The sequence below is a fragment of the Orycteropus afer genome, unplaced genomic scaffold (assembly GCF_000298275.1).
Source record: "Orycteropus afer afer isolate SDZICR_OR568_19922 unplaced genomic scaffold, OryAfe1.0 scaffold00044, whole genome shotgun sequence".
Lineage (NCBI taxonomy): Eukaryota > Metazoa > Chordata > Mammalia > Tubulidentata > Orycteropodidae > Orycteropus > Orycteropus afer.
In genome coordinates this window covers 10,817,479-10,841,931 of record NW_006921631.1, presented here as the reverse complement: position 1 = coordinate 10,841,931, position 24,453 = coordinate 10,817,479, and the positions used below count along the sequence as shown (strand labels likewise).

The window sequence follows — 24,453 nt, the reverse complement described above, 5'->3', positions numbered from 1 at the left end:
TGATGGGCTCGAGTATAGCAGGGATTGTGGGGCTGGTGCGGGATCGGGCAGTGTTTCGTTCTGCTGTGCATGGGGTCGCTATGAGTTGGAAACGACTCGACGGCACTTAACAACAACAACAACATTAGGGCTCCTTCTATTGTCTCAGACAACAACAAAATCCATTGCCCTTGAGTCAACTCCAACTAGTAATGACCCTATTGGATAGAGAAGAACTGCCCCATAGGTTTCCAATGCTATACATTTTTACAGAAGCAGACTGCCACATCTTTCTCCTACAGTGTGGCTAGTGGGTTTGAACTACCAACTTTTCGGTTGGCATCTTAATAGTTAACGAGTGTTGTCTCTACTGACCCTAAAACTGTTGTTTTTCTGTGCTTAGTCTTTTTATGTTCATTCTTTAACCAATAGCTCTTAGCTTTTTTTTTTTTTTTGAGTCACAGATTCTTTTGAAATCTACTAAAAGGTATGGATTCCCCTCTTGACTGAAGACAATAATATGCTTATTCACCAGAATCCATCTGAAATCCATCTGTTGACCATCCTCTTCCATGATCCCTGAAGAATCCTTCCTCTGTACTAGTGCCCTCAGAGTATGATCCACAGACAACAAACAGTATCATCATCCCCTGGGAGATGGTTAGAAATGTAAAATTGTCTACCTTACCCCAGTTCTAAGTCAGAATCTCTGGGGTGAGAGCCCAGGAATCTTATCTTTAACAAGTTCTCCATTCATTCCTAATTTTGATCCCACTATTCTGTACACTTCATGTGAGTAATCTTTGCATGCTCACAGCTGCAAATATACCTCTATTTGGATATCCACATGAGACTCTCTCTCTCTCAACACCAGGCTCATATATCTTAGTAGCTCTAGACTTTGCAATGGCTCTGTTCACGTGCTGTTCAAATATAATATGTTCAAAATATGAATCAAATTCTACCTACAAAATCTATTATTATTCTTGTATGACCTGTCTCAGATTTGTCATCTGTGTATGCCCAGTGCTTTCCACATAGTAGGCCCTTTGTACGTGACTGCTGAAAAGTAAGAAAATTTATGAAAACATGACTTCTGTGCATTGTCCAGGGTATATGATTTCACCTGGTGGACAATGGAGGAAACGCCTCAACTGACCTACCATCTTCCCTACCAGTTCTCTCCTTCTCAAGTAGAAGGGAATCGTTCCTGCGTGTCCCCTCTCCACTCTTTTTCCTCTCATTTTTTCACGTGTTGTTGTTGTTATGTGCCATCGAGTCGGACCCAACTCATAGCGACCCCTCCTTGGTTTTCCGAAGAGGTATCACTACAGATGTAAATCACCCAACCTTCCTTCCAAGGAGTAGCTGGTGGGTTTGAGTCACCAGCCTTCTGGTTAGTAGTCAAGTGCCTTAGGCACTATGCTACCAGAGGTCCCATGTAACTGCTTTAATTAGACTTCAGGCATTTCCTTTCTTATTCCAAAAGCCCTCCCAAACTACGTTCATCTTTTCTTTTTCTTCAAGATTATCCACTTACCTCAGAAAAATCTCCTTGTCTTTTTTTTTTTCCCTATCCCATTTTTAAGTCAAAAAGCAACTATTATTATGATTGATTAGTATAAATAGTGACAGTTACAGCAAGAGAAACATGAATTTTGAAGTGAAATTAGATATGCAGTGGTCCTTCAATATACCCAGAAGTCCCCTTTAGAACTTCATCCTCTTCTAGCTTAACTGTTTTTAAGCATTCTCTTACTAAATTTCATTTTTTTCCTCTCATTTGCTAATATTCCCATGATGGAACTTGAGATTATATATATATATATATATATATATATATATATATATATATATATATATACACATACCTACTGTAACCTGAGGGAGCTCTGGTAGCATAGTGCCTAAGACACTTGACTGCTAACCAGAAGGCTGGTGGTTCAAACCCACCAGCTACTCCTCGGAAGAAAGATGTGGCAATCTACTTCCGTAGTGATACTGCCTCGGAAACCCAAGGAGGGGTCGCTATGAGTCGGGTCTGACTCAATGGTACATAACAACAACAACAACAACTGATAGCTGAGGAGAGAGCTCTGGTGGCTTGATGCCTATGGCATTTGACTGCTAACCAGAAGGCTGGCAGTTCAAACCCACCAGGAAGGAAGGTTAGGCAATCTACTTCCTTAGTGATACCACCTCGGAAACCCAAGGAGGGGGTCACTATGAGTCAGATCCAACTCTACAGCAGTGAGATAGCTAAGGCATGATATTTCTATTATTTTGAGGGCTAGCCTTATAAGAAGTGTTACTTTTCCTAATGCATTTAAAAAATAAGTTATGCCAGAATTTTCTCTCTATGCCATTTTTAGGGGATAAATATAAATTATACATAAACTATGGTATGTTTGTGAGCAAATTCCCCTTCCGTCACAAAGTTCATAGTTTGTTTTATAATTATATAAAACCCACAGTATTTTAGTTTGGAATAACATCTGGAATATGGGGTATAAAACTTTCTTCTCCAGGGCAGGAATTATGGAGGTAAACTTGAATTTAACTGCATCTCTACTAGTGTCTGGCAGAGGTCTCGGTATAAAGGGAACAGGGACACAGAATCAAGCCAGGACAGCTGCTGTGAGCCACATGAAGGAAATAAATTAACAAATGAAAGTAAATTAGGTTGATTTTGTTTATTGGATTTAACATTTAAAGCCTGGAATTAAAAAGAATAATGAAGTTGTGTGCTTCAGTTTTTCCTTATGTAGATAACACCAGGCTTTGCACAATATGCTTAGTAAAATTTGGTGGATTGAATTGTATTTGTCGTGAGATCTATAATATAATACAGTTAAGAATCTAAGTCTGTATTAAAAGTAATTAACTTCTAAAAATTTGAAATTAATCCATCACATCATATGTTGGTAACAGATTTATGTGGATATTTAAATGTCTGTGTATTTTGCTGACCCAAAGTCAGCTTTAGTACTGATAAGTAACAGGCACTCTTCCTGAAATGTTTTTTATATTAGGGTTAGATACATGGAGGAGGTAAGCAAATTTAAAATGTATTCCCTAAATTAAAAGGGTCCTACTTGACTGCTAACCAGAAGGCTGGCGGTTCAAACCCACCAGCCATTCCTCAGAAGGAAGATGGGGCAATCTACTTCCATAGTGATACTGCCTCAGCAACCCAAGGAGGGGTCACTATGAGTCGGGTCCGACTCGACGGCACATAACAACAACAACAACAAATTTAAATGAGGGAGAAAGATGTGGTAGTCTGCTCCCATAAATATTATAGCCTTGGAAACTCTATGGGACAGTTCTATTCAACAGCAGTGAATTTGGTTGGTTGGTTGTTTGCTTATTTAGTTTAAATTGAGCATCTGCTCTGTAGGAAAATTGTTATTGAATGGTTTTGCTAAAGTTCAGTTATGTTGAACAAGAGAATGTCATTCATTATATGTAGTTGCTGCTCTCGAAGCTCTTAATTCAAATCTTTTAATGGATTTTGTGAATCATAAATAGGATGTGACTAATTAGCTTACCTCCTTAACCTTCGCATAAGTCCTTCTTTTTCTTCTGCAGAGTTTGTGAAGGACATACTAACACTTCTCATCTTCTCTTAAATTTCTGTAGGTATCAAACTGGTTTGGAAATAAGCGAATCCGGTACAAGAAGAACATAGGTAAATTTCAAGAGGAAGCCAATATTTATGCTGCCAAAACGGCTGTCACTGCTACCAATGTGTCAGCCCATGGAAGCCAAGCTAATTCACCCTCAACTCCCAACTCAGCTGGTTAGTTTTTTCTTTGATTTGGGGGGATTGTTCTTCATTTTAAATTTACTTTTCATACATTGGGATTTTCTTTCAGTTCTTTGTGTTTTTGATTTATGATTGTTGTCTCTTATTGTTGGTGCCATTTTGGATTTTGGTGTTTGTTTCCAAAGGGTGATGTGTTACTGTGTTTATAAGATTGGATTGTCTGGAGGTCTGCACTGATGTATTCTATCAATTTGAGACCAAACCAAATTGATTGGTATTGATGAAGGGACTTCTAAATTATCCTTTCATAGGTGCTAATAAACAAGCAAGGCCTAACTTAGATGCAGTCCATTGGGGTTCTGTCATTAGGTCTGTCTCATATAAACTTTACATCGTTGTCTTTTTTGCTGTTTCCATCATGTAATGTCTGGGTCTCCAGCTGGCTTATATTCAATCATGTGGGATTTTCACTCTTTTAGCAAATATTTCACTAGAATGTTCTGGTCTGTAAAGCCTGGCTACAAATACATACACATGCATGTGCACATGTGCACACACACAAAATGTTATTATTTTATTTCTTTTACTTGTTGTTGCATTTTGTGTGTGTGTGTATGTAAACTATAAAGAAAATCATTAATCATTAGTTCAGATTATTCAGATTCCTGGTATACTATCAGTCATGTACTATGTTCCAGGTTTTATTTTACGAAATATGCATTATATCACTCATTTCAGAGTTTAGACTAACATAGTATATTTTTGGGTGTGCCTTGGCCATCAATTATGAATTTCTACATGTGAGAAAACATAGTCAATAATCCATACAATATAAACTTAATGCCTGTATGCTATAGGAGGCATGTTGGTACAGGTTTTATTTTATTTATTTATTTTGTTTTTTAACTCAGTAAGGAGATAACAAAAACTATTTCCTTATTAAATAAGCTTGATCTTAAATTATGGTATTTTCTCGATAACAAACACACTGCATTGATTTTGGCTGTGGGTTGCAGGTTAAGATGATTGATGACTCCAACTTTAAGGGGTCACAAATTTAAGTGTTTTAGATCATAATAGGATAAAGAATCTAATTTCTAACATTTCTGAGGGTATATGGTATTTTTCCACCAAAGCTTGTTCGTCTGCTAAGATAAGTTTTCTTTCTACTTATGGTGGCTTTTCATTGGAGACAAGCAGGGTTCCATCCACTAATGTCTTCTGTAAGGTTCTAGATGCATTGATTTGTTACCATAAGGTTGTCCGAGTCAGTAGCCTCTTCCTTCATGGCTATCTTTTGTTTAAATGCAGTCACGCATAAAGAGTGGCCTGGACTTTGTAAATATGGATATGGTAAGACAATGTAGAATTCAATCCAGTTTTATTTTTGTCAGCATTGCAGGTTGGGTCACTATGAGGAACATATTTTTGTGGGGTTTTTATTTGTTTCCTTCTTTACCCTTCATGGTTTATTGACAAAAGATCAAGGTCAATGGGTCCAAATAACAGAGGGTTTCCTTCTTCCCTTTCTGGTCAATTATTAAGCATTTCAGACCCAGCAACACTAGTTGAATTGCCTTGGTAGGCAGACATTTTCACCTGTCCCTGTGGAAGAAGTACAATTCTGTCAACATTAGCAAAAACACAGTCAACACTCCCGCAAAGGTTATCATCATGCAAAACAGATATCAAAATGACTTTTTACTGTCCCTGATATATCTGCATCGCAGATGGTTAGGATGATTTATGACTAGTCCTTAGAAGGGCTCTGTGACTCCCTTCATTACTAAATCCGTAACTTTTTATTCTTTCATAAAACACTTAAAAAAAAGAAAAGTAAGCATTTTAACCCCCTACTCTGTGTTTAAGAATTATGTTGGCTCTTGTGGAATGTCAGTCTGTGATTACAGTTTTCTAAGGAATTTTTCTGGTGGCTTAAACTCCATGTGACTATTCTGAGCACAAAGTAAATTATCATGGAAAATTTGAGCTAAGCCTTCCAGTTGTGCCTAAGTTATTGGAAATAATATGCAGAGAAGCCCTTTGTAGTGATTTTTCTAAAGGAGAGGCAAAAGATAATAGTATTGTATGTGTGCAATAGCTTGGAATTTTAAAAGATAAACATCTTAACAGAAAAAACTATAAATGGGCTGTTCTGTATTTTCTTTTGCTCTTAATATAATCCAACTCATTGCTTAGATAAAGTGAGAACTTAAAAATGTTCAAACTTTTCACATAGGGTGTTTACTCTGCTATGCACTGGCTCTTCATTAATCTCAAAGAATAATGATAATTGCAGTAGCAAGTTTTAAATAAGAGATCAATATCCAAAAATAATTTTTGATTGAGTTTGAAATCTAGAGTTCTAGGACCTGAAACTTTTGTATCCTCAGTACGGAAGCAGGGGTTTTATATAGAAGCTTTACTAAATATAAACACCCAATTCGACTGCAAGGAAGATGTTTTGCAAGTAAATTTTCTCCTTGGAGGATTCTGTGTGAAGAGCAATACTTCAGTACCTTTACCTAGACCATTTCTAAGTATTCCTATTTGTTGATATGTGCCTTGTCTCCCATTACCTCAGACATAATTCAGAAAAGTCAGTTGGGAGTCGGACCTGTGACAGATTAGAAAGCGTTTAGAGACACTTAGTGTGCTTCACGTTTTACATGGGCAAAATGGAGGGAGCAAAAGAAAGAAGGAAAGAGAGAAAACTTAAGTTTTGAGAGAAGAAAGTAAAAATGGAAACCAATTGAAACAATAATTGTAACCCTGTGTGTGTGTGTGTGTGTGTGTGTGTGTGTGTTTGTGTGAAGAGCAACAGCAAGTTCAGTCATGAAAGTTTCTCCTCCAGCACCATTTAGTCAGTGACAAGCTCTTGTACATATTTTTACTTTATCCTTAACAGATTTGGTGTTTTTCTGGGTTGGTGGAAGTGGTCCCTAACTTCCCCCAAAAAAGTTTGCATGTAGTACACAAAAACCAGTTATCAATTGATCGTAACTTGTGGCAACCCTATATGTGTCAAAGTAGAATTGTGCTCCATAGTGTTTTCAGTGGCTGATTTTTCAGAAGCAGTTTGCCAGGCCTCTCTTCTGAGGCACCTTTGGGTGGACTTGAACTGCCAACCTTTTGGTTAGCAGCCAAGAACATTAGCTGTTTGCACCACCACAATTAGAGAGGAAATAAAGAATCCAGAGAAGTTGATCGACACTTATAGTATATGCCCAGGAAACTTTTTAATTGTGTTTTTTAAAACCAAGTAGAAGATTTTATTCCATTGATGTATTTTCACGTTCTGGCTTCCTCTGTTTCTCCCTTTTTTCTAAGTAGAAAATGGAAACAGTCTCCTGAGACTGGAATTCTAGAACCTTAACATGCATACCCCATTAAAGGGGTTTAGATTGAACCAGACAACTGTTCACTCTCTCACTTTGTCCTAGGTAGAAAGTAATGGTTTTGGTACCTCAAAAGGGGGAGAATCTTGGGAAATCAAGCATGAGACATATTTAAGCCTGCGTCTAGCTATAAGCTTTATCCTTGAAGCTTCCAAATTATATGGGAGTCCAAGCTGATCAGGCTGATTATCTTACCTGTCTGGAGTCTCCATGTCTAAACTAGAAAAATTAGCCTAAAGCTTGTCATGCGAATGGTTCATTAAAAGTTTCTGAGTGATACTTTTAAACACTTTGAATCTTTGGAATCTCCGTGGAAGGAGAAAGTAAATCCATACTTGTTCTAGGTCAGTGGTTCTCAACTTGGGATGATTTTTTTCTCCAAGGCAACATCTTGCAATGTCTGGAGACATTTTTGGATTTCACAATTTAGTGTGTTGGGGGTAGGTGTGTGGTGCTACTGGCATCTAGTGGATAGGATCAGGGATGTGACTAAACATTCTCCCACCAGCAAGACATTCTCCCACCACAAAGAATCAGCTAACTGAAAATGTTGATAGTGCCAAGTTGTGAAAGTCTGCTCTGGGTTTGTGTTTTTATCATTATTATTCTGTTTTTGAATTATGAAGTTGATTGATTTTTCCTAAACAAATACAAGTCTTCTGAAGATTCTTTAGAGTAATCTATTCTTTGGGAAAGTGTCTTATGAAGATGGATGTTAACACATTTCACATCATCATGTTTGCCTGAGCAAATGCGTTAGAATCCATAGGTGATCCATTATTGCTTTTCTGTCCAGTTGAGTGCAGATTCAGCTCTGTACATGCCTAGGATGTCTGGGTGGCAGCTTATATGAACCACTTGCCTCACTTCCCAAGTCAAATTCAGAACCTTTTAACTGACAAGCACATCTTAAAATGTGCTTCTAGTAATGGCTTATTACTTTACAACAACCTGCTGGTAAAGTGACTGAATGACTTTCTTGGCCAACCAGGTCATTCTATTTCAGCTCTAAGAGAAGTCCACAGCATTTCCAAATGAGTCCACTCATTATATGACTGTGAATTGTATACTTCCCGGAGGTTATCCATTCTGTTTTAGGTTCTTTCCCACTTCCAGTACTAGGTGGACTTCCCCTTGTTATTTAAATTTTTGTGAGGACTTCTGTCTGCTTTATTGTGGTATTAGTGTAGTGGTAGTCTGGTCCCTCAGAGCAGTCACTGCCTCTAGATACTTATCAGAGAGTCAGGAGCCATGATGGTGTTGTACATGGGGGTACAGAGATTATAAAATGCTGAAGCAGCACAGCCAAGAGCACAAGGAACTATTCCTGCAATTACTGCTCTGATACAAATGCATTTGTACATGAAGTACATTTATATGCGCATATTTATCTCTGTGTACATTAAGCAGCCAGACATATTTACAATTTATCTATGCACATATATTTTTTTAAAATCATCTGTGTCAATTGAAGTGTATATCTTGTAAATGGCACATCCCTTGCCCTCATGGTTTCATGGATGCCATGTTACTTGGCATCAGTGTAGGCCTTTGGGGTTTTTTCCCATTTCACAGTTTGTGTGCTATTTCCAATAAACTATCAGCCAAGCATTCAGTGTGTGTGTTTATTACATAGTATTTGATCGGGAGACACACAAAAAATACCTGGGCTTCAAAGTGAGCATTTTTGTGGGGAGAGGGAAATGGTAACATATAAACAATTATGATTTGGGTGCTTGGAGGTGACTAGGTTCTGTTAACATCTAAATATGACTGTGCATTTTATTTTATTTTAGGATTTATTACAAAATGTTTTTTTTTTGTTGTTGTTTTTTTTTTTATTTAGGTTATGTCCCATTGACTTAAAAAAACAAGATTTGCTGTAACTAGTGCATAATGGCCTGGATGTTGAATATCTTAACATGACAATGTGCTCAGTGCTGCACAGCTCATCCCTATGTTGGGGAAACAACTTTCAAATACTTGCACCACTAACTGGGTATAAGCCACACCTGGTCAAGTAATGTGTCTGTTTTGTGAAGACCCAACTTTTGTCATTCCTTTTAGATATGCTAAACTGAGACATGTGTACCAGATGAGAAAGGACATGCTGTGGAACAATGGGAGATGTCATGCAGTTCTGTGGTTGAAGCTTATGTCTCCCTACCTTCCAGAAAAAGCATTTCCTTTTTTTCCTTTTCCCCCTGTGTAAGAGAAGCAGAAAGGGAGTTAGAGTGAAAGATCAGTCCACATAGCAGAATTATGAATTCTTCCTTTGCATGTGGATGAACATCCCCAAAGAAGAAAGAGAAATGGAGATACATCTTAATTTAGGATGGTCCCCCAAGTTTGTATATCATCTAGTTCCTCTAACTGGTTATTGCCTTTGAAGTAGGAGGATCCTATGGACAGATAACCATAGAACAGAATGGTAGAGTTTAGCATTTGTTTCTAGTTAAGTGATCCTTCTGTGGGGAAAAAGCAAAACAAAAGAAACCTTCTCTTTTGCTTAGCTGCAGCTCTTCATGTGGAGCAGGACAGCTCTCTAGGAGAGCTCAAATCCTCATCTTGGGAGAAAAGAAAGAAAGTGTCAGAGCTGAGGCATGAATCACTGTTGGGCGATTCCACACAGATGATGGCTGTCAGAATATGAGGGCAAGAAAGCAATTTGAGCAATATAGGGTTGGAAATCATAGAGTGGAACTGACCTGGGTCCCTAAGGTCTCTCCTTTCCAGGCTAACGTCACGTTTTAACCAAACCTTGCACGTTGAGCTTTCTTTCCTAATGCACTGAGCTGCACGATGACTTCAGAATATCGAACTTTTCTACCACCATGTGTTTAGTTGAAGGTGGGCTGGGTTTAACACAGTAGAACTAGGGCATGGTGCCAAGATAGACCTAAAGGTTAGTTATGGCTCCTTCTCTGGGAGATGAAAGCAGGTAGTTAACTGCCTTCTTGAGGCCCACTTATTACTATTATTATTACCAGCATTTCATATTTCATACATGCATGCAAACCCCTGGGCCATTATTCTGTTTCATCTTCCTCCATGGTGCAGGGTGGCAAGGAAGGGTAGATGATCTCATATATTCTTACAGTTTGCAAGGCTCTTCTGGGACCCCACCTTCTTGCTAGAAATCAGGAATGTTAATGGACTCATATTACAGGACCAACCCTAATATGTGGCAGTATCTTCTTGCACTCCCCTTGTAGGTGTTGCTCCTAACATAAGGCTAGTAGACAAGTTTGGCAGTAACATACATAGAATCCAGCTAAATGACTCATAAACTCCACTCTGCTGGCAGGAGCCTCTGTGACCAGCCCGTATTCCTCAGCTTCTGGTCCCCTGGCCAGCCCTAGAATTTTGGAGGCATGAAAGATAGATCCTTGGTCTGGAGACTGTCTCCATTCCAACAGACTATGTTAAGAAGAATAAATGTTTCCTTTCTCAGCTTGAAGTTGCTAAGGGAAAGCAATCCTATTGGCAATATGTTAGTGAGGGTGTGGCTTCACATAACATGAGCAATATGCATCCTTTATTGCTTGCTCTGTTCTTCATGCTACTAACCAGACTCTGTTGATGTTTTCATTTTTGTTTTTATTTGGGGGTTGCTTTGCATGTCATTCCTCCTCTTGGCTGTTAGTTGCGGGGGTTGAGCCTTTTCCTTTCTGTGATTCAGGTGCCTCACTCTTTCCTTTCCAGGTTCTTCCAGTTCTTTTAACATGTCAAACTCTGGAGATTTGTTCATGAGCGTGCAGTCACTCAATGGGGATTCTTACCAAGGGGCCCAGGTTGGAGCCAACGTGCAATCACAGGTAGGGACCCAGCCAATGTGCCGCCAGGTGAATGCATTAGAGTCCAAGAGCCCTCAATCCTATTGGCACTTCCTGCTCCTGTCTAGAAAGAGAGAGAAGAAAAAAAAAACAGAAACAAAACCTTACCAACAACCAAAAACAAAACAAAACAAAGACAACCATTGTCGTGGGGAATCTCGTCCACACTTTGTGAATGCATTTGGCTCTGGCTTGTCAGTCACACTAGGAAGGCAGGAGAGGAGCAGCAAGGACAGGTGAGGTGATCAAGGTATATCAGGCAAGTAGAACCAGCATGCTCTTTGTTCACTGAAGGGAAAGGAAAGAGTTCAGTCCATTGTATCACTTTCTAGGTCTCCTTCTTGTTGGTTGGTTTCCTACACTCATATTTGCCAAATAAAGAGGTAATGAATGAGTAGGCAAATATTAAATAAATTGTGCTTTTATTTTAAGCTTTAAAATACCCAGCCAAGTTGACTAAACTCATCTTTTCAGTCATCCTTGGGGTCAAGGGACTTGGGTTTCTTTTGATGAGTGTAAGTCCATATGGAGAAGGAAACACTCAAGTAATGTGGTATGAAACCTCAGTACTGTTCATTAAGCAGATTCCCTCCACTACACCTCAGAAGGCCATCCTACTGTCTCAGCATGAAGTGTGATGGAAGATGGCAAAGTAGAATCCTCTGTGTCAGAATGATTAGGAAAATTCTAAGCAATGTCAATCCAATTTCCCACCCTGCATGTGGAACAGCAGGTATTACCTGCTTGGAGCAGACCCACTGGCCAGTGATTCAGCCAGCCCCTTGCTTGGGAAACTTTGCCTGAAAATAAGTTTGAGATGACGTGGACGGACTTTGGTCAAGTGACTACACAGCTGGCCTTCGTTTAAGTCCTCCAAAAAATGATGTCTTTACTCATACACCTTTCCCTCTGAAAGATGGCTGTCCAAGCCTCTTCTAAACAGAACTTTGACTTTTATAGGATACCTACCAAAGAAGAAGCCCTATAGGATGATCCATAGGGGAAAAAAAAAAACAGGGAGAAGGGGAAATTCCTTCACTCCCTCCCCTCAAACCCCCTCTACTCACCCCAGTCCCTGCTGGCACCTGCACTACTCTAGAATTAGTTTCATTGTTGGGAATCCCAGCTTTCTTTTACCATCTTACCATGTTGCTTACTGAACTCAGTAAATTCATGGATTTGGCATGTAGAAAGGGCTCAACCTCTTCCTAATGGACCTTTCCCCAGAAGGAGCTTCTCCAAAATGATTATATTAACTTGATGTGCCCAAACCATAGCCTGTATGATGATGACCTGCCTCCCTTCCCTGCATCTTCGTGACTAATTTCTTCTCTGTTGTTCATCTGTTTAGGTGGATACCCTTCGCCATGTTATCAGCCAGACAGGAGGATACAGTGACGGACTCGCAGCCAGTCAGATGTACAGTCCGCAGGGCATCAGTGTAAGAAAACAAGGCTCCCCCCACTTTTGTTTTTATTCTATCACTACCAATTATTTTAAAGCCATAGGGCTTGGAATGCCACTTAGTAGGACTTGCCTTAGCTTTTTGGTCACCTAGTTTCTTGTGTCTGTATCGGTCATGCCATCGGCAGCATTCTACCCACAAAAAAACGTGGCGATTGGGCAGGCTTCATGCAGGCAGCTGGCGTCTAGGGCTGTCAGACACAATCAGTGTTTGCAAGGCACCTGCGGCCACATGCACTCAGCTGAGAGGAGCTGCTAAACAGGTGACACCTAGTACAACAGTGGTAGGAAATGTCATCACAGGCTTGGGCCCAGGAACCTGGGAAGGAAAACCAGTGGCCAAAATCCATTGCATCCAGGTCTGTAGTCCTTAAAAAAAAAATAAAATAAAAATAAAACAACCTTTCTCCAATCTGTCAATGGACAAGAACAAAAAAATGAGCTCAGATGCTGAGTATGTTGAAGGGATGGGGAGGGGTGCGGACCATCTTCTACTTGTTCTTGGGTGCACTGGCGGCTCCTGACTAGCATGAAAATTCATAGCGACAAGCTATGTCGCACAGAGTGAAATCGATCAGACAGACACAAGGGGAACTGAGTGTAGATTTGGGACAGCAATCCAACTTGATTTCTCAGATCAATCGTCTGCTATCTCAGCAGTGGTGACAGCAAGCGGGGACAAGAGGGCAGCATGGAAAAGGAGGCTGTTCTTTAGATTGGGGGTGATTTTTCTGGGATTTTAGAGGTCACCAGAGGCTCCAGCAGAACTATTGGCTCAGAACTATTGAGGGAAGCCATGGTTGATTGGTGGTGATGTATATTTTTTTTTCTGTTTGTGTCTGTTAGGATTAAAGTAAACTGGGGAGGGAAGGAAGCAAAGGTAGGTGTGATTTATTAATATACTGTAATCTTAGTCTGTATTATTTGAAGTATAGTGTCTGCAATGAAAGAGTTGATGACCCCTTCAACTTTTGCATTGGTCAGATAATACATGATCATGGCCAGGCTAGAAGGCATCAAGAGAAGACTGCTCTATGAGGAATGGTTGAAAGAATTAGGAATTCTTAGTCAATGGAAGAGAAGATTTGAGTGGTACATGTTAGTTTTAGATGTGCTGGCTGTCATCTGTGAGGCACATTAGATCCATCATGAAGGCTCTGAAGGAAGTAGGATAGGATCACTGAGAAGGAGACTCAGAGGAACAGATTTCACTTCAACTTTAATGAGCCTTTCTCCCAGTCCCTGTCATTGGAGAAGTTCAACCATAATTTGGCTAACTGTTTGGTAAGACTATTTAGAGGGTGTTTTGGGAGCTCTGGTAGCATAGTGCCTAAGGCATTTGACTGCTAACCAGAAGGCTGGTGGTTCAAACCCACCAGCCACTCCTCGGGAGGAAAGTTGGGCAATCTACTTCTGTAGTGATACCGCCTTGGAAACCCAAGGAGTGGTCGCTATGAGTCAAATCCAACTCAACAGCAGTGAGTTTATTTTGAGTTTGGGTCAGGCACAGGTTGTGACGGGTCTTGGTGATGTTTAAGACCTCTTCCCTTCATAAATTCTTTATTTTATACCATCTTCAGATAGATTCCCCTTTGAATTTGAATGATATTCATCAAGAGTTTCTCTCAGAGAAAAGCAGGACCGTCCAAGTTAACCTGTTAAACATGCTCTAGCCAATCATGCCACTTGCTAGGGAGGATTTCCAGAGAAAGATTCTACTATCTTGCACTGCTAATGCTAAGTATTATTACTGTCTTAATAATAGTCATTGTTATCACTGTTATTAATTACTAATATATATAGTATTACTATTATTATTACTACTAGTATTAATACTAATGAACTGATTCACCTGAGCCTGCATTTATAGAAATACAAGATATTGGAGAAATACTTGGCTCAAAAATGATTTCCAAAAGAATTAAATTACTCTGTATTTGTGTATATGTGCTCAAGGATGTACACGTTTTTGCATTTCTGGAATTTTTTTTTTATGTGTAGGATACACGAAAGATTTGGTCTTACATAAGTGGAAGAGGAGAGCATGAGGAAGGTCCCTAGTGTAGGGACAACTGTATAGACTTTCTCAAACAAGAGGCCTGAAAAAAGTCCATGTGACTGGGCAGGAAATGGGGCTTCCAAGTTCTGCTATTTGGCACCTCTCTTTCTCATCGGGCAGCCCAAAAGAGAGCAACACTGAGGCTCTGGGGGGGTCAGCACTGACCCCTTTGACATCATCTGGTGGGCTGGGAATCATTTCTGGAATAGTGTAACCAAACATATGCAGACAATTATGTCTGATTGCATAAGCCCACCACAAACACTGGGCTTGAGAATGGCACTTGAAAGAGTCTATCATTTTGCATTATTTTTTTTTTCCTCTGTGAACTGTAGTTATTTCATTTCTGAGTCTTTAATATGCAGGGTAAATGAATCAAAGGCTGATCATGATGTGAGATGTTTGGTATCAGTTTTAAATTGTGCCACCTGCAGGAGGCTAAGCTTGCTATAGGGAGATGTGTTTTTAGATGGTGGCATTAGACAGGGAGACGTGTGTGTGTGCGCGCGCAGAGTAGGGCTGTGACTGCCAGGAGAAGAACGAGAGAAGAGGAGAGGAGACAAGAAGAGACAGGACAGGAATGAAAGGTTCGAGCCAAGAAGTAAAAATAAACAATTTGTGAACCCAAAGCAGCAATGGAATTCCCATCTGGGCTCTGGATTGTGTTTCCTTCTGTGGAGGACATTTTCTGGGCAGCTTTTACCCACTCCTCTGGCACGGTTTTCATGGCCCCCATATCTTATCCAACCCACATCTGTTTTAAATCCTCTAAAGTTCAGACCAAGGAATCCTAGTGGTGCAATAGTCCAGCACTCAACTGCTAACCAGAAAGTTAGTGGTTTGAATCCAGCCAACAACTCTATGGGAGAAAGACCTGGTGATCTGCTCCTGTAAAGATTATAGCCTGGACAACCCTATGGGGCAGTTCTATACTCTGTCATGGGGGTCAGGGGTGGTGGTGGTGATGAGTCGAAAATTGACTCAACTGCACCTAACAATAATAACAAAGCTCAGACCACTTGCCTTTAAAAGACGACTGCATAGTAATGTGGTTGTAAGGTATAGTGGTAAGAGTCCTGCAACTGGAATTGGAAGAATGTCACTGATAACTTTGGGTGGGGCTGTAGCCAAGCATCTAAGCGCTGTTCTGTAAAATGGGGCCAGTAATTCATACCTTTAATACCTCAAGGGCTGTTTCAGGGAAAATGAGAAAATAAGTAGGAAAGGACTTGACAAAGCATAAATTGTTCTGCATGAATGCAGTATGAAATATTATAAGTGATAACTTTCTAATTTGACCTTTTCCCCCACTTGTGTGAGCAGTTTTCACAGTAGGTAGTTCCTCATGAGGACAGGTTCAGACACAGTTGTCACTTTTTTTCTCTTCTGATGGAAAGGTATGCTTTTGAGATGGATATAGAGTTATGCAAGGCTGAAAGACTCCCTTCCTTAGCCACTGTCAGAGTTAAATTATACCTCTTTAAGTACTTTGTGTTCTCAAATGACAATGGGCAATACTTACCAGGCCTAGAGTGGCTCTAAGTACTGGAGGGAGATTATTTCACTTCTCTGTCAATCAGGCAGACTTAAAGATCACTTAGCTATCACATCCATTCTTTCCATTCCCACAGCCACCATCCTAGTTCTAGAAATAATTCGTTAGCTAGGCTCTTGCAGTAACCTCCTAATTGCTGTTACTGCTTTGACTTTCTTCTTTCACCTTCACACATCTCCTGGATTATGAAGACATTCCATGTTGAGAAATCACCAGTGGCTCCCCATTGCCTGCCAAAGCAAGATCAAACCCTGAGTCTGGCATCCAGGGCCCTTCCCACTCTTACTCCAACCTCCCTGTCCTTCCAGCTTCATCCTCCATCACCAAAGTAAACTCTGGACATCCTTACCTGGCTGTGCACTTACCCCTTATAGTTGCTCATCTGTTCCATCTACATAAATGTCCTTTCATCCCTATACCACCTTCTCATCTCACCAAACAATGAAAATTATACTTTTTCTTCCATGTGCTGCTCTTCTCGCTGTCTTTCTTCTTCCCCTCTCTTTTCTTCTTGATGTATATCTTCTTGATGGACAGAGAACATATCTCTATTACTTGGTCTGTGTATCTTTCATTCACAAATGTGTGTATGACCCTAAAATGTGTATATGACCCTTAAAAGTGAGGGTGGAGAGACTTTGTCCCTTATACTTTGGTCATATTATCAGGAGGGAACAGTCCCTGAAGAAGTGCTTTGTAGGGTGAGTGAAAAAGAGGAAGACCTTCAGTGAAATGGACTGGCACAGCGGCTGCAACAATGGGCTCAAACATAGCAATGATTGTGAGGATGATGTAAGACCAGTGTCTCGTTCTATTGTACATAGGATCACTATGCATCAGAACCAAGTTCACAGTACCTAATAACAATAGCAACCGCTCAAAATATGTGGGTTGCATGAGTAAATCAGGCAGGAGAAGACAAGATGCCATTGAACATTTAATGACCTATATAGCCTTGTCTTATTTTTTCTACCAGCCATAAAATATCTAGTCTAAGTTTGTATTTTAAATGTTTTATGAATCCACAAATATACTGCCTTTTTAATCCAAAGGGGCTCTTAAATCTTCTTTTTTGGAAGGAGTTTTCTAAATATTTTGGTCAGTGCAGATTGTCTGATACTATTAGAATCAGCAGTAAATATGTTAAGTCAAGTTGTAATGATAATGCTATTATCCTTTTGTTTCCCTTAATTGTTCCTATTCTAAGTCAGTCATCTAGCAATATAACACTGTTTCTATTAAGATTCTCTCTGGCCTCTCTAATCATTTTAGGACTAGAACCTACACAGACAACCTGGTAGGAGGTAGAAGCATCCTGAAATCAGGAAATTTGGATTCTTCTCCTCTCATGGCTTTTCTTTTGATGAGTCACTTGCACCTCTTTGTGTTGTTGCTTCATCTGAAAAATTTGCCAGTTGACTCAGATAAGCAAGCTCTAAAGTGTCATTTAGCTCATTCGTTCTAGAATCCTACAAGTATGGACTTTGATGCTTACTGTTGACTCAAGCGACCTCAGACTCTAGTGTAGCGTTTTCTCCTCAAAAAGTTCCTTCATTATTTTTAGTCTCTCCCATTCTTTCTAGCCCTCCCAACTGCCCAATCCTCAGATTATACTGTCAGGCCATAAATGAAAAGAAGGAAGAGCTCACATTACATGAAGTTTACCTTTGAATTCTCAGAGATTTGTGGAACATTATTTTTTAGAGTGAAACCATTTTCATTTTTTTTAATGTGACTTAAAGGAGTGAGTTCACTCCAGTTACCTTACATGTAAATAGATACTCCTATAAGATTTTTCTTAATCAAGAGTCTCAGTGAAAATGGAAATAAAGTGTTAATGTTCTCACTGTATAGGGAACATGCTGTTAACATCAGTTTATGATAGAAAAGCCTCATTAGTTTGGCTTTATAACAATTAGATTCATGGAAAAAATAGAGTTAGAGCTTTTCTCTTTGCAAACTATAATATAGGTGTTTTTGTCTTGTTTGTCCTCTCCCCCGTGTTAAACCAAACAACCAAACCTACTGCCATCGAGTTGATTCTGACTTACAGCAACTCTATAGGACAGAGTAAGGAGCTCTGGTGGTATAGTTCCTAAGGCATTTGACTGCTAACCAGGTTGGCGGTTCAAACCCACCAGGTGCTCCATGGAAGGGAGACAGGGCAATCTACTTCTATAAAGCTTTACCACCTTGGAAGACAAATGGGGGCTGCTCTGAGTCAGAATTGACTTGGTGGTGGTGAGTTTGGTTTTTTAGTTTTCGTATAGGACGCAGTAAAACTGCCCCATAGGGTTTCCAAGGATATGAATCTTTACAGAAGCAGAGTGCCATATCTTTCTCCCATGGAGTGACTGGTGAGTTCAAACTGCTGACCATTTGGTTAGCAGTTGAATGCTTCAAACACCATGCCACCAGAGCTCCTTTCTCCCATCTTAGGAGAGAGGAAAAGGACATTCCCTGGGAAAAGAAATAAAATATAAATCATTAGAACAAAAATAGGCTCCTATTTATGTGAACATATTACAGGCATTTGATATCACAAGGGTTACTTGGTAACACTTGGCAACATGCCATAATTTTAATTTCTTTTAACTACTTCTGGGGGATTTCCTCCACTTAAAGTAGATATTAATAAGATGTTGCCACTTACTGTAGAATTGTAGCACTGGGAAGTGAGGGTGATAATTAAAATTCATATGCAGATCTTTAAAAATTCACTTTAACTATACAAAGTTTTAATCCTTCTCTCCTACCACGCTGAATTTACATTTTGAAGGGATTAAAAGATACTGGTTGCCCTCAGGTACCTTCTGGTGCTGCTGCCAGTGATCAGTGAACAGCCAGAGGCCTGAGAAGCAAACAGAATGATGAGACAAGGTGGGTCTGGCTGGACATGCTAAACCAGACTCTAAAGGCATTGAAGGCAGAAGGAACAGAGTATATAGACTCCCGCCTTCAGGAAGTTTACAGTTTGGTTTTCCTACATGACAGAACCAAAAGAAAACAAAGTTAAGTCCATTTTCTTCTTATATGACAAGGCTTTTAAATCTTAAAGCTGTATCAATGGAGCATTTGAGACAGAAAACATTTTATTTCAGCCCCAAAATAGTTGAAGGAGCATAGAGTCACTGTATTACAAAAATACTGTAATTTTATATATGATCTAGCCTTTTCTCCAGCTGCCAGGTGAAAGCCTTTTAAAAGGAACAGGGGAAAAAAAATGAAGCCAAATCACTTATTGTGTGAATAACACATTCATTTATTTATGTATTCATTCATCCGTCTATTCATTCAATAAATATGTGTGATCAGTAGCATTTTTGACCTTGGGGAAAGAGACTACATTATATCACGTCCAGGTCAAGTTGAAGAAACCTTGCACCTGAAAGGATGAAAAACCCTGAGGCCCATTGGGAAGTATTTTTACTTTGGTCTGGTTCAAAGCTTTGTCTGGGATGAGGTTTCCTGTTCTTAGAAAAGAAGGACAAGGGAGCTAACCAACTCGTTAGTCTAGGAGAAATTTTGAAATTCTAGTAGAAGAGAGGAAATTCAGGACCAATCAGTAGTAGTTTGAGAAATTTACTCTAGCAAGCTGGACGGGCATGCCATGCCTAGATTTGCAATAATCAGCATCCTTTTATGGAGACTCTTTGTGGAATTAATTAGTCACAACCAATTTTGTTGACCTCAATCCTAGTAATATGATTACTCCAAACATCATCACTCATAATAGTGTGTGTGTGTGTGTGTGTGTACCCGTGCATATTCCCTTTCTGCCATTTTGTGCCTGTGTGGCTGTGGACAAATCATTTTCCCTCAATAGACCTCAATTCCCTGAGCTCTGTAAAGGACAATGGAGCTGGATGATCCCTAAGACCTCTTCTAGTTCTGGAAGGCCTCTTCCAATTCCATATTATGGAATTCTACTTATAAACAATGATTGTTTTTCCATTTTCAAGAAAATACAGGAGGAGGGAATGTATTTTGAAACCATAAATAAAAGATAGAGTTGTGTTTCAGAGGTGACAGTGTGTGACATGATCTTTGCAGTGGAATCGGTGTAATGGCACCTTGCCTGGCTGGGCCCACATTTACCCCTGTGCCCATGGTACCCTCGGGCTGGAATCTCATTAGTCTGTCAGACAGTCGGTCTTCCTTCTGCTCTGTAGAGAAAAATCAAAACCTTGAAAGGGCAAAACCTTTGTTCTGTGCTTGCTCCTGAAGGTGGTATGGCCCCTCTAAGAGTCCAAATGCAACCCATTGCCATTGAGTTGATTCCGACTCGGAGTGACCTATAAGAGAGATTAGAACTGCTCCATAGGGTTTCTAAGGCTCTAAATCTTTACAAAAGCAAACTGCATCATCCTTCTCCCATGGAGTGGCTGGTGAGTTTAAGCCACCAACATTTTGGTTCACAGCCGAGTGCTAAATCACTGTACCACCAGCGCTCCTTATGGCCAATCTACCCACCCACTGCCACTGAGTCAATTTGAACTCAGAATGACCCTATAGGAAAGATTAGAACTGCATCATAGGGTTTCCAAAGCTGTAAGTCTTTACAGAAGCAGACTGCCTCATCTTTCTACCATGGAGTGGCTGCTGAGTTTAAACCAGTGACTTTTTGGTTAATAGGTGAATGTTTTAACCACTGCACTGTCAGGGTTCATTGTGGTCTTTCTAGACCTCAGTAAATCTTCATCTAATGAAATAGTTTGTATTTAATTATGGGAAACACTGATTTGTGAAGATGGGCTTCTCTTTGCTGAGTCTAATGTCACCACTTCTTGCCATCTAGAAAGGTGCTCCATGTTCTCAGACAAGCTCATTCAGCTAAAAACTTATACTTGAGTTCTTTCTTAGGAGATCTCATTGTTATTTTAAAATTTAGTAAAGTTCTTACTCTCCACTTAGAGTTAATCTCAGCCTGTATTTGAATTTGAGGACACTCTTTTCCACATATCTAAATATTAAAAGCTTTTCCAATTTGACAGAATGAATAAATGAATGAATGCATTAGTCAACAGATGTTTATTGAGAACTTTCAAGTATCCATCATCAGGAATATAAGGGCCTGACTCTTGTATTCTATAAAATCATAGAAAGGTGAAAGAACTGGTAGTTATCTGGTCTTATCCCCTGCTTCCCTGAAAGATCCAACTCTATCACCTAATATAGTTAGTTATCTATCTAATTTTTAAAGAGTTTTGGAATGGCAGTTTTAGGAAGTATATATGTGTGTGTGTGTGTGTGTGTGTGTGTGTGTGTATAAATTTGAAATAATTTTACAGTGAAACCAGTATACTCACCACCTGGATTCCACCTGTTGTGGATATCTAGTGCTGCTCTGACAGGAATATACCACAAATGGGATGGCCTTAACAAATGAGTTTATTCTCTTATAGTTTGGAGGCTTTAAGTCCGAGTTCAAAGTGCCAGGCTCTAGGGGCTGAGTGAAAGCCTCTCAGCCTTGGGCTTCAGCTCTGCCTCCTGCTCCCAGCCTGCTGAAGCTAGAGGCTTTTCTTCATTCAGATAGATGTATGTGTGTGTATATATATATAGATATATAGACATATATATAAAATCATATTCCTATCACTTAAAAACATATGAATTGCTTATATAAACATAGATGTTCATACACATAAACATATATTAAAATTTGCCATTTTGTATAGATTTTTGCAAGTAACCATGCCAACGGTGTCCTTTCTATCTAGCACAGACAGGACTGTCCATAGAACTGTTTGCAATGATGTCAAGGTTCTCTTTTAGTACTGTCAAGGTAAACATTAACCACATATGGCTACTGAGCACTTGAAGTGTGGTTAACATGACTATGGAAATGAATTTTTAAAGTTATCTAATTTTAATTAATTTTAAGAAGCTGCTTGTGGCTAGTGGCTGCCATATTGGACAGTGAAACTCTAGGTACCTGGCCAATAGTTTGGGAGGTACTAAAGGTGGGATGACGTTGTTTGAGCTAGGACCATGTTGCAAAAACAGAGTAGACACAAAAAAAAATCACAGAACACAGAAGAGCATGGCTTCTATTTAATAGAAGTTAAATAGAACTCTTTATTAAAAATTAACCATGAACAAGAAGATAACTCAGATTAGCATAATAATGTGCTTTAAACAATGAAATAATATGCAAGAAGATTTAAAATCTAAATACCTACATTTATTATGATTCTATCTGTAGTCATTTTTAACTCTTGTCAGCCACTAATTCACCTAACGTAATAATTTTTCAAGCCTAAACAGGACATGTCATTGAACTCATTTTGAACTCTGGAAGTCTAGACTCTTTGGGGCTCTTTCAAGGTCCAGTCTGTGTTTCATTTCTCCCTGGTGACCTGAGTCTAAGCCAGCAGCCTCTGTGTAGCTGTTCTTTCTTCCCTGCCCTGCTCTTCTATTTGAAGTGTGGTCTGTAGAGCAGCATCAAAGGCCTCACCTCGAAACTTGTTAGAAATGCAGAATCTGAAGCCCTACCCCAGACCTTTTAAATCAGACTCTGCATTTTAACTGTATCCCCAGTGATTCTTAAGCACATTATATTTGAGAAGCTCTGATGTAATGTTTCTTCAACTCACCTAAGAGGAGTCATGTTGCTTTCTTTGCATTAAGCATTTAAAAACACAAAATTTCTATAAAATAAATTCCAAGTTATAGTGACCTTATAGGACAGAGTAGAACTGCCCTGTAGGGTTTCTGAGGCTGTAAATCTTTAAAGAAGCAGACTGCCTCATCTTTGTCTGTTGGAATGCCTGATTGGTTCAAGCCACTGTCCTTTCAGTTAGTAGATGAACACTTAATCATTGTGCCACCAGGGTTTCTTACATTAAGGATACTACCTTTTAAAATATTCACTAGGAGCTCTGGTGGCTTGCTGCCTAAGGCATTTGACTGCTAACCAGAAGGCTGGTGGTTCAAGCCCTCTAGTCACTCCTCAGAAGGAAGAATAGGCAATCTTCTTCTATAAACATACCACCTTGGAAACCCAAGGAGGGGTCATTATGAGTCAGAACCAACTTGATGGCAGTGAGTTTGGTTTTTTGGTTTGGTTTTGCTTTGGTTGCACAGACAGTTAAGTGCTCAACTACTAATTAAAAAGTTGGCAGTTCAAACCCACCAGAGGTACTTTGGAACACAGGCTTATTGATCAGCTTCCAAGAAGTCACAACATTAAAAATCCTGTGGCATCTTGTACTGTGCAATAGGGGTCATCTTGAGTTAGAATCAACTTAAAGGCAACTAACAATAACAACATACTTGCTTTATCACATTTCTATTCTGTATCTGCATCCTTCTCTCCATTCATTAATCTTATTTGCGAGATAAATTGCAGACAGCAGTACACTTTCTTTAGATAAATACTACTGACATGTGTATCATTAAATAAAATTCAGTATTTGCAGGGTTTTTTTTTTTTCTTCTGAGGTAAAATTTGCACACAAGTAAATGTATGCATCATAAAAGGAGTTCTGATGACATAGTGCCTAAGGCATTTGACTGCTAACCAGAAGGCTGGCAGTTCAAACCCTTCAGCCCCTTTGTGAAAGGAAGTCTAAGAGTACATTCTCTGAGTTTTGAAATGTAGTATACCAGTGTATCAGGGCACTGTCCTTTATTTTCTTGTTTTCACCCCTTTCTCACAGTGTACAAAAGCTGTGCACAGGGGCAGTGCAGGGGGCAACCACAGAGGACTCTGGGCTTTTCTAAGCACTCAGAGTTTCCTTCCATCTCTCACTCCCAGCTGCCTCACACCCTCTCATTCTGTCTTAAAATCAAGCACTGCTAGAAAAACCATTTTAAATGGAATAAGGTGGTTTATTGTACCCTCACCTTATCTTCTGACCTGGTATGTCTATTTTAAAGTGACTTCAATCCCTTTTCCATAATAAAAGCTTTTGAAACAACAGTAATAAGACTTCCATGTAGAACACCCAACCCAGGGCGATGCACCCACCTACTCTACAGAAATACATCCCTTGGAGCAATTGTCCATAGGACACCAGAAGGGGAACATTCACATGGAGGAAAAGCTGGACAGACAGGAGTGCATAACTAAGAAGGGCACAGGGATGGGGGTGTCACTGGGAAGAGAGAAGAGGAGAGTGGGTTAGGGTTTGGGATGGTAATTGGGGAGTGAAACGAAAAGTACACGAACTGTTGAATGTAAAACAAATCCTATTCTGTAAATTTGCACCCAAAGCATAATTAAAAAAAAAAAAAAAAGGTAGACTGCATAACCAACCAAAATTCTTCCTTTAAAAAAATAATACTGACAACACACAAAAACGAACTCCAGATGGATCAAAGACTTAAATGTGAAACCTAGAACTATACAGTTTCTCAAGGAAAATTTAGGGTCAAACTTAAGGGCCCTA

The 24,453-nt window shown here is 39.6% G+C and overlaps 1 protein-coding gene across 1 annotated transcript in view; it reads left to right on the top strand.

Moving 5' to 3' along the window:
• The window catches only part of PBX1 (PBX homeobox 1), a 347,184-nt gene that overhangs the window by 302,862 nt on the left and 19,869 nt on the right, over nucleotides 1-24,453 (top strand). The window contains exons 6-8 of the mRNA XM_007937749.2: nucleotides 3,622-3,781; nucleotides 10,852-10,964; nucleotides 12,334-12,423. Of these exons, the coding sequence (XP_007935940.1) occupies nucleotides 3,622-3,781; nucleotides 10,852-10,964; nucleotides 12,334-12,423 (363 nt within the window). The remainder of the gene's footprint in view (nucleotides 1-3,621; nucleotides 3,782-10,851; nucleotides 10,965-12,333; nucleotides 12,424-24,453) is intronic.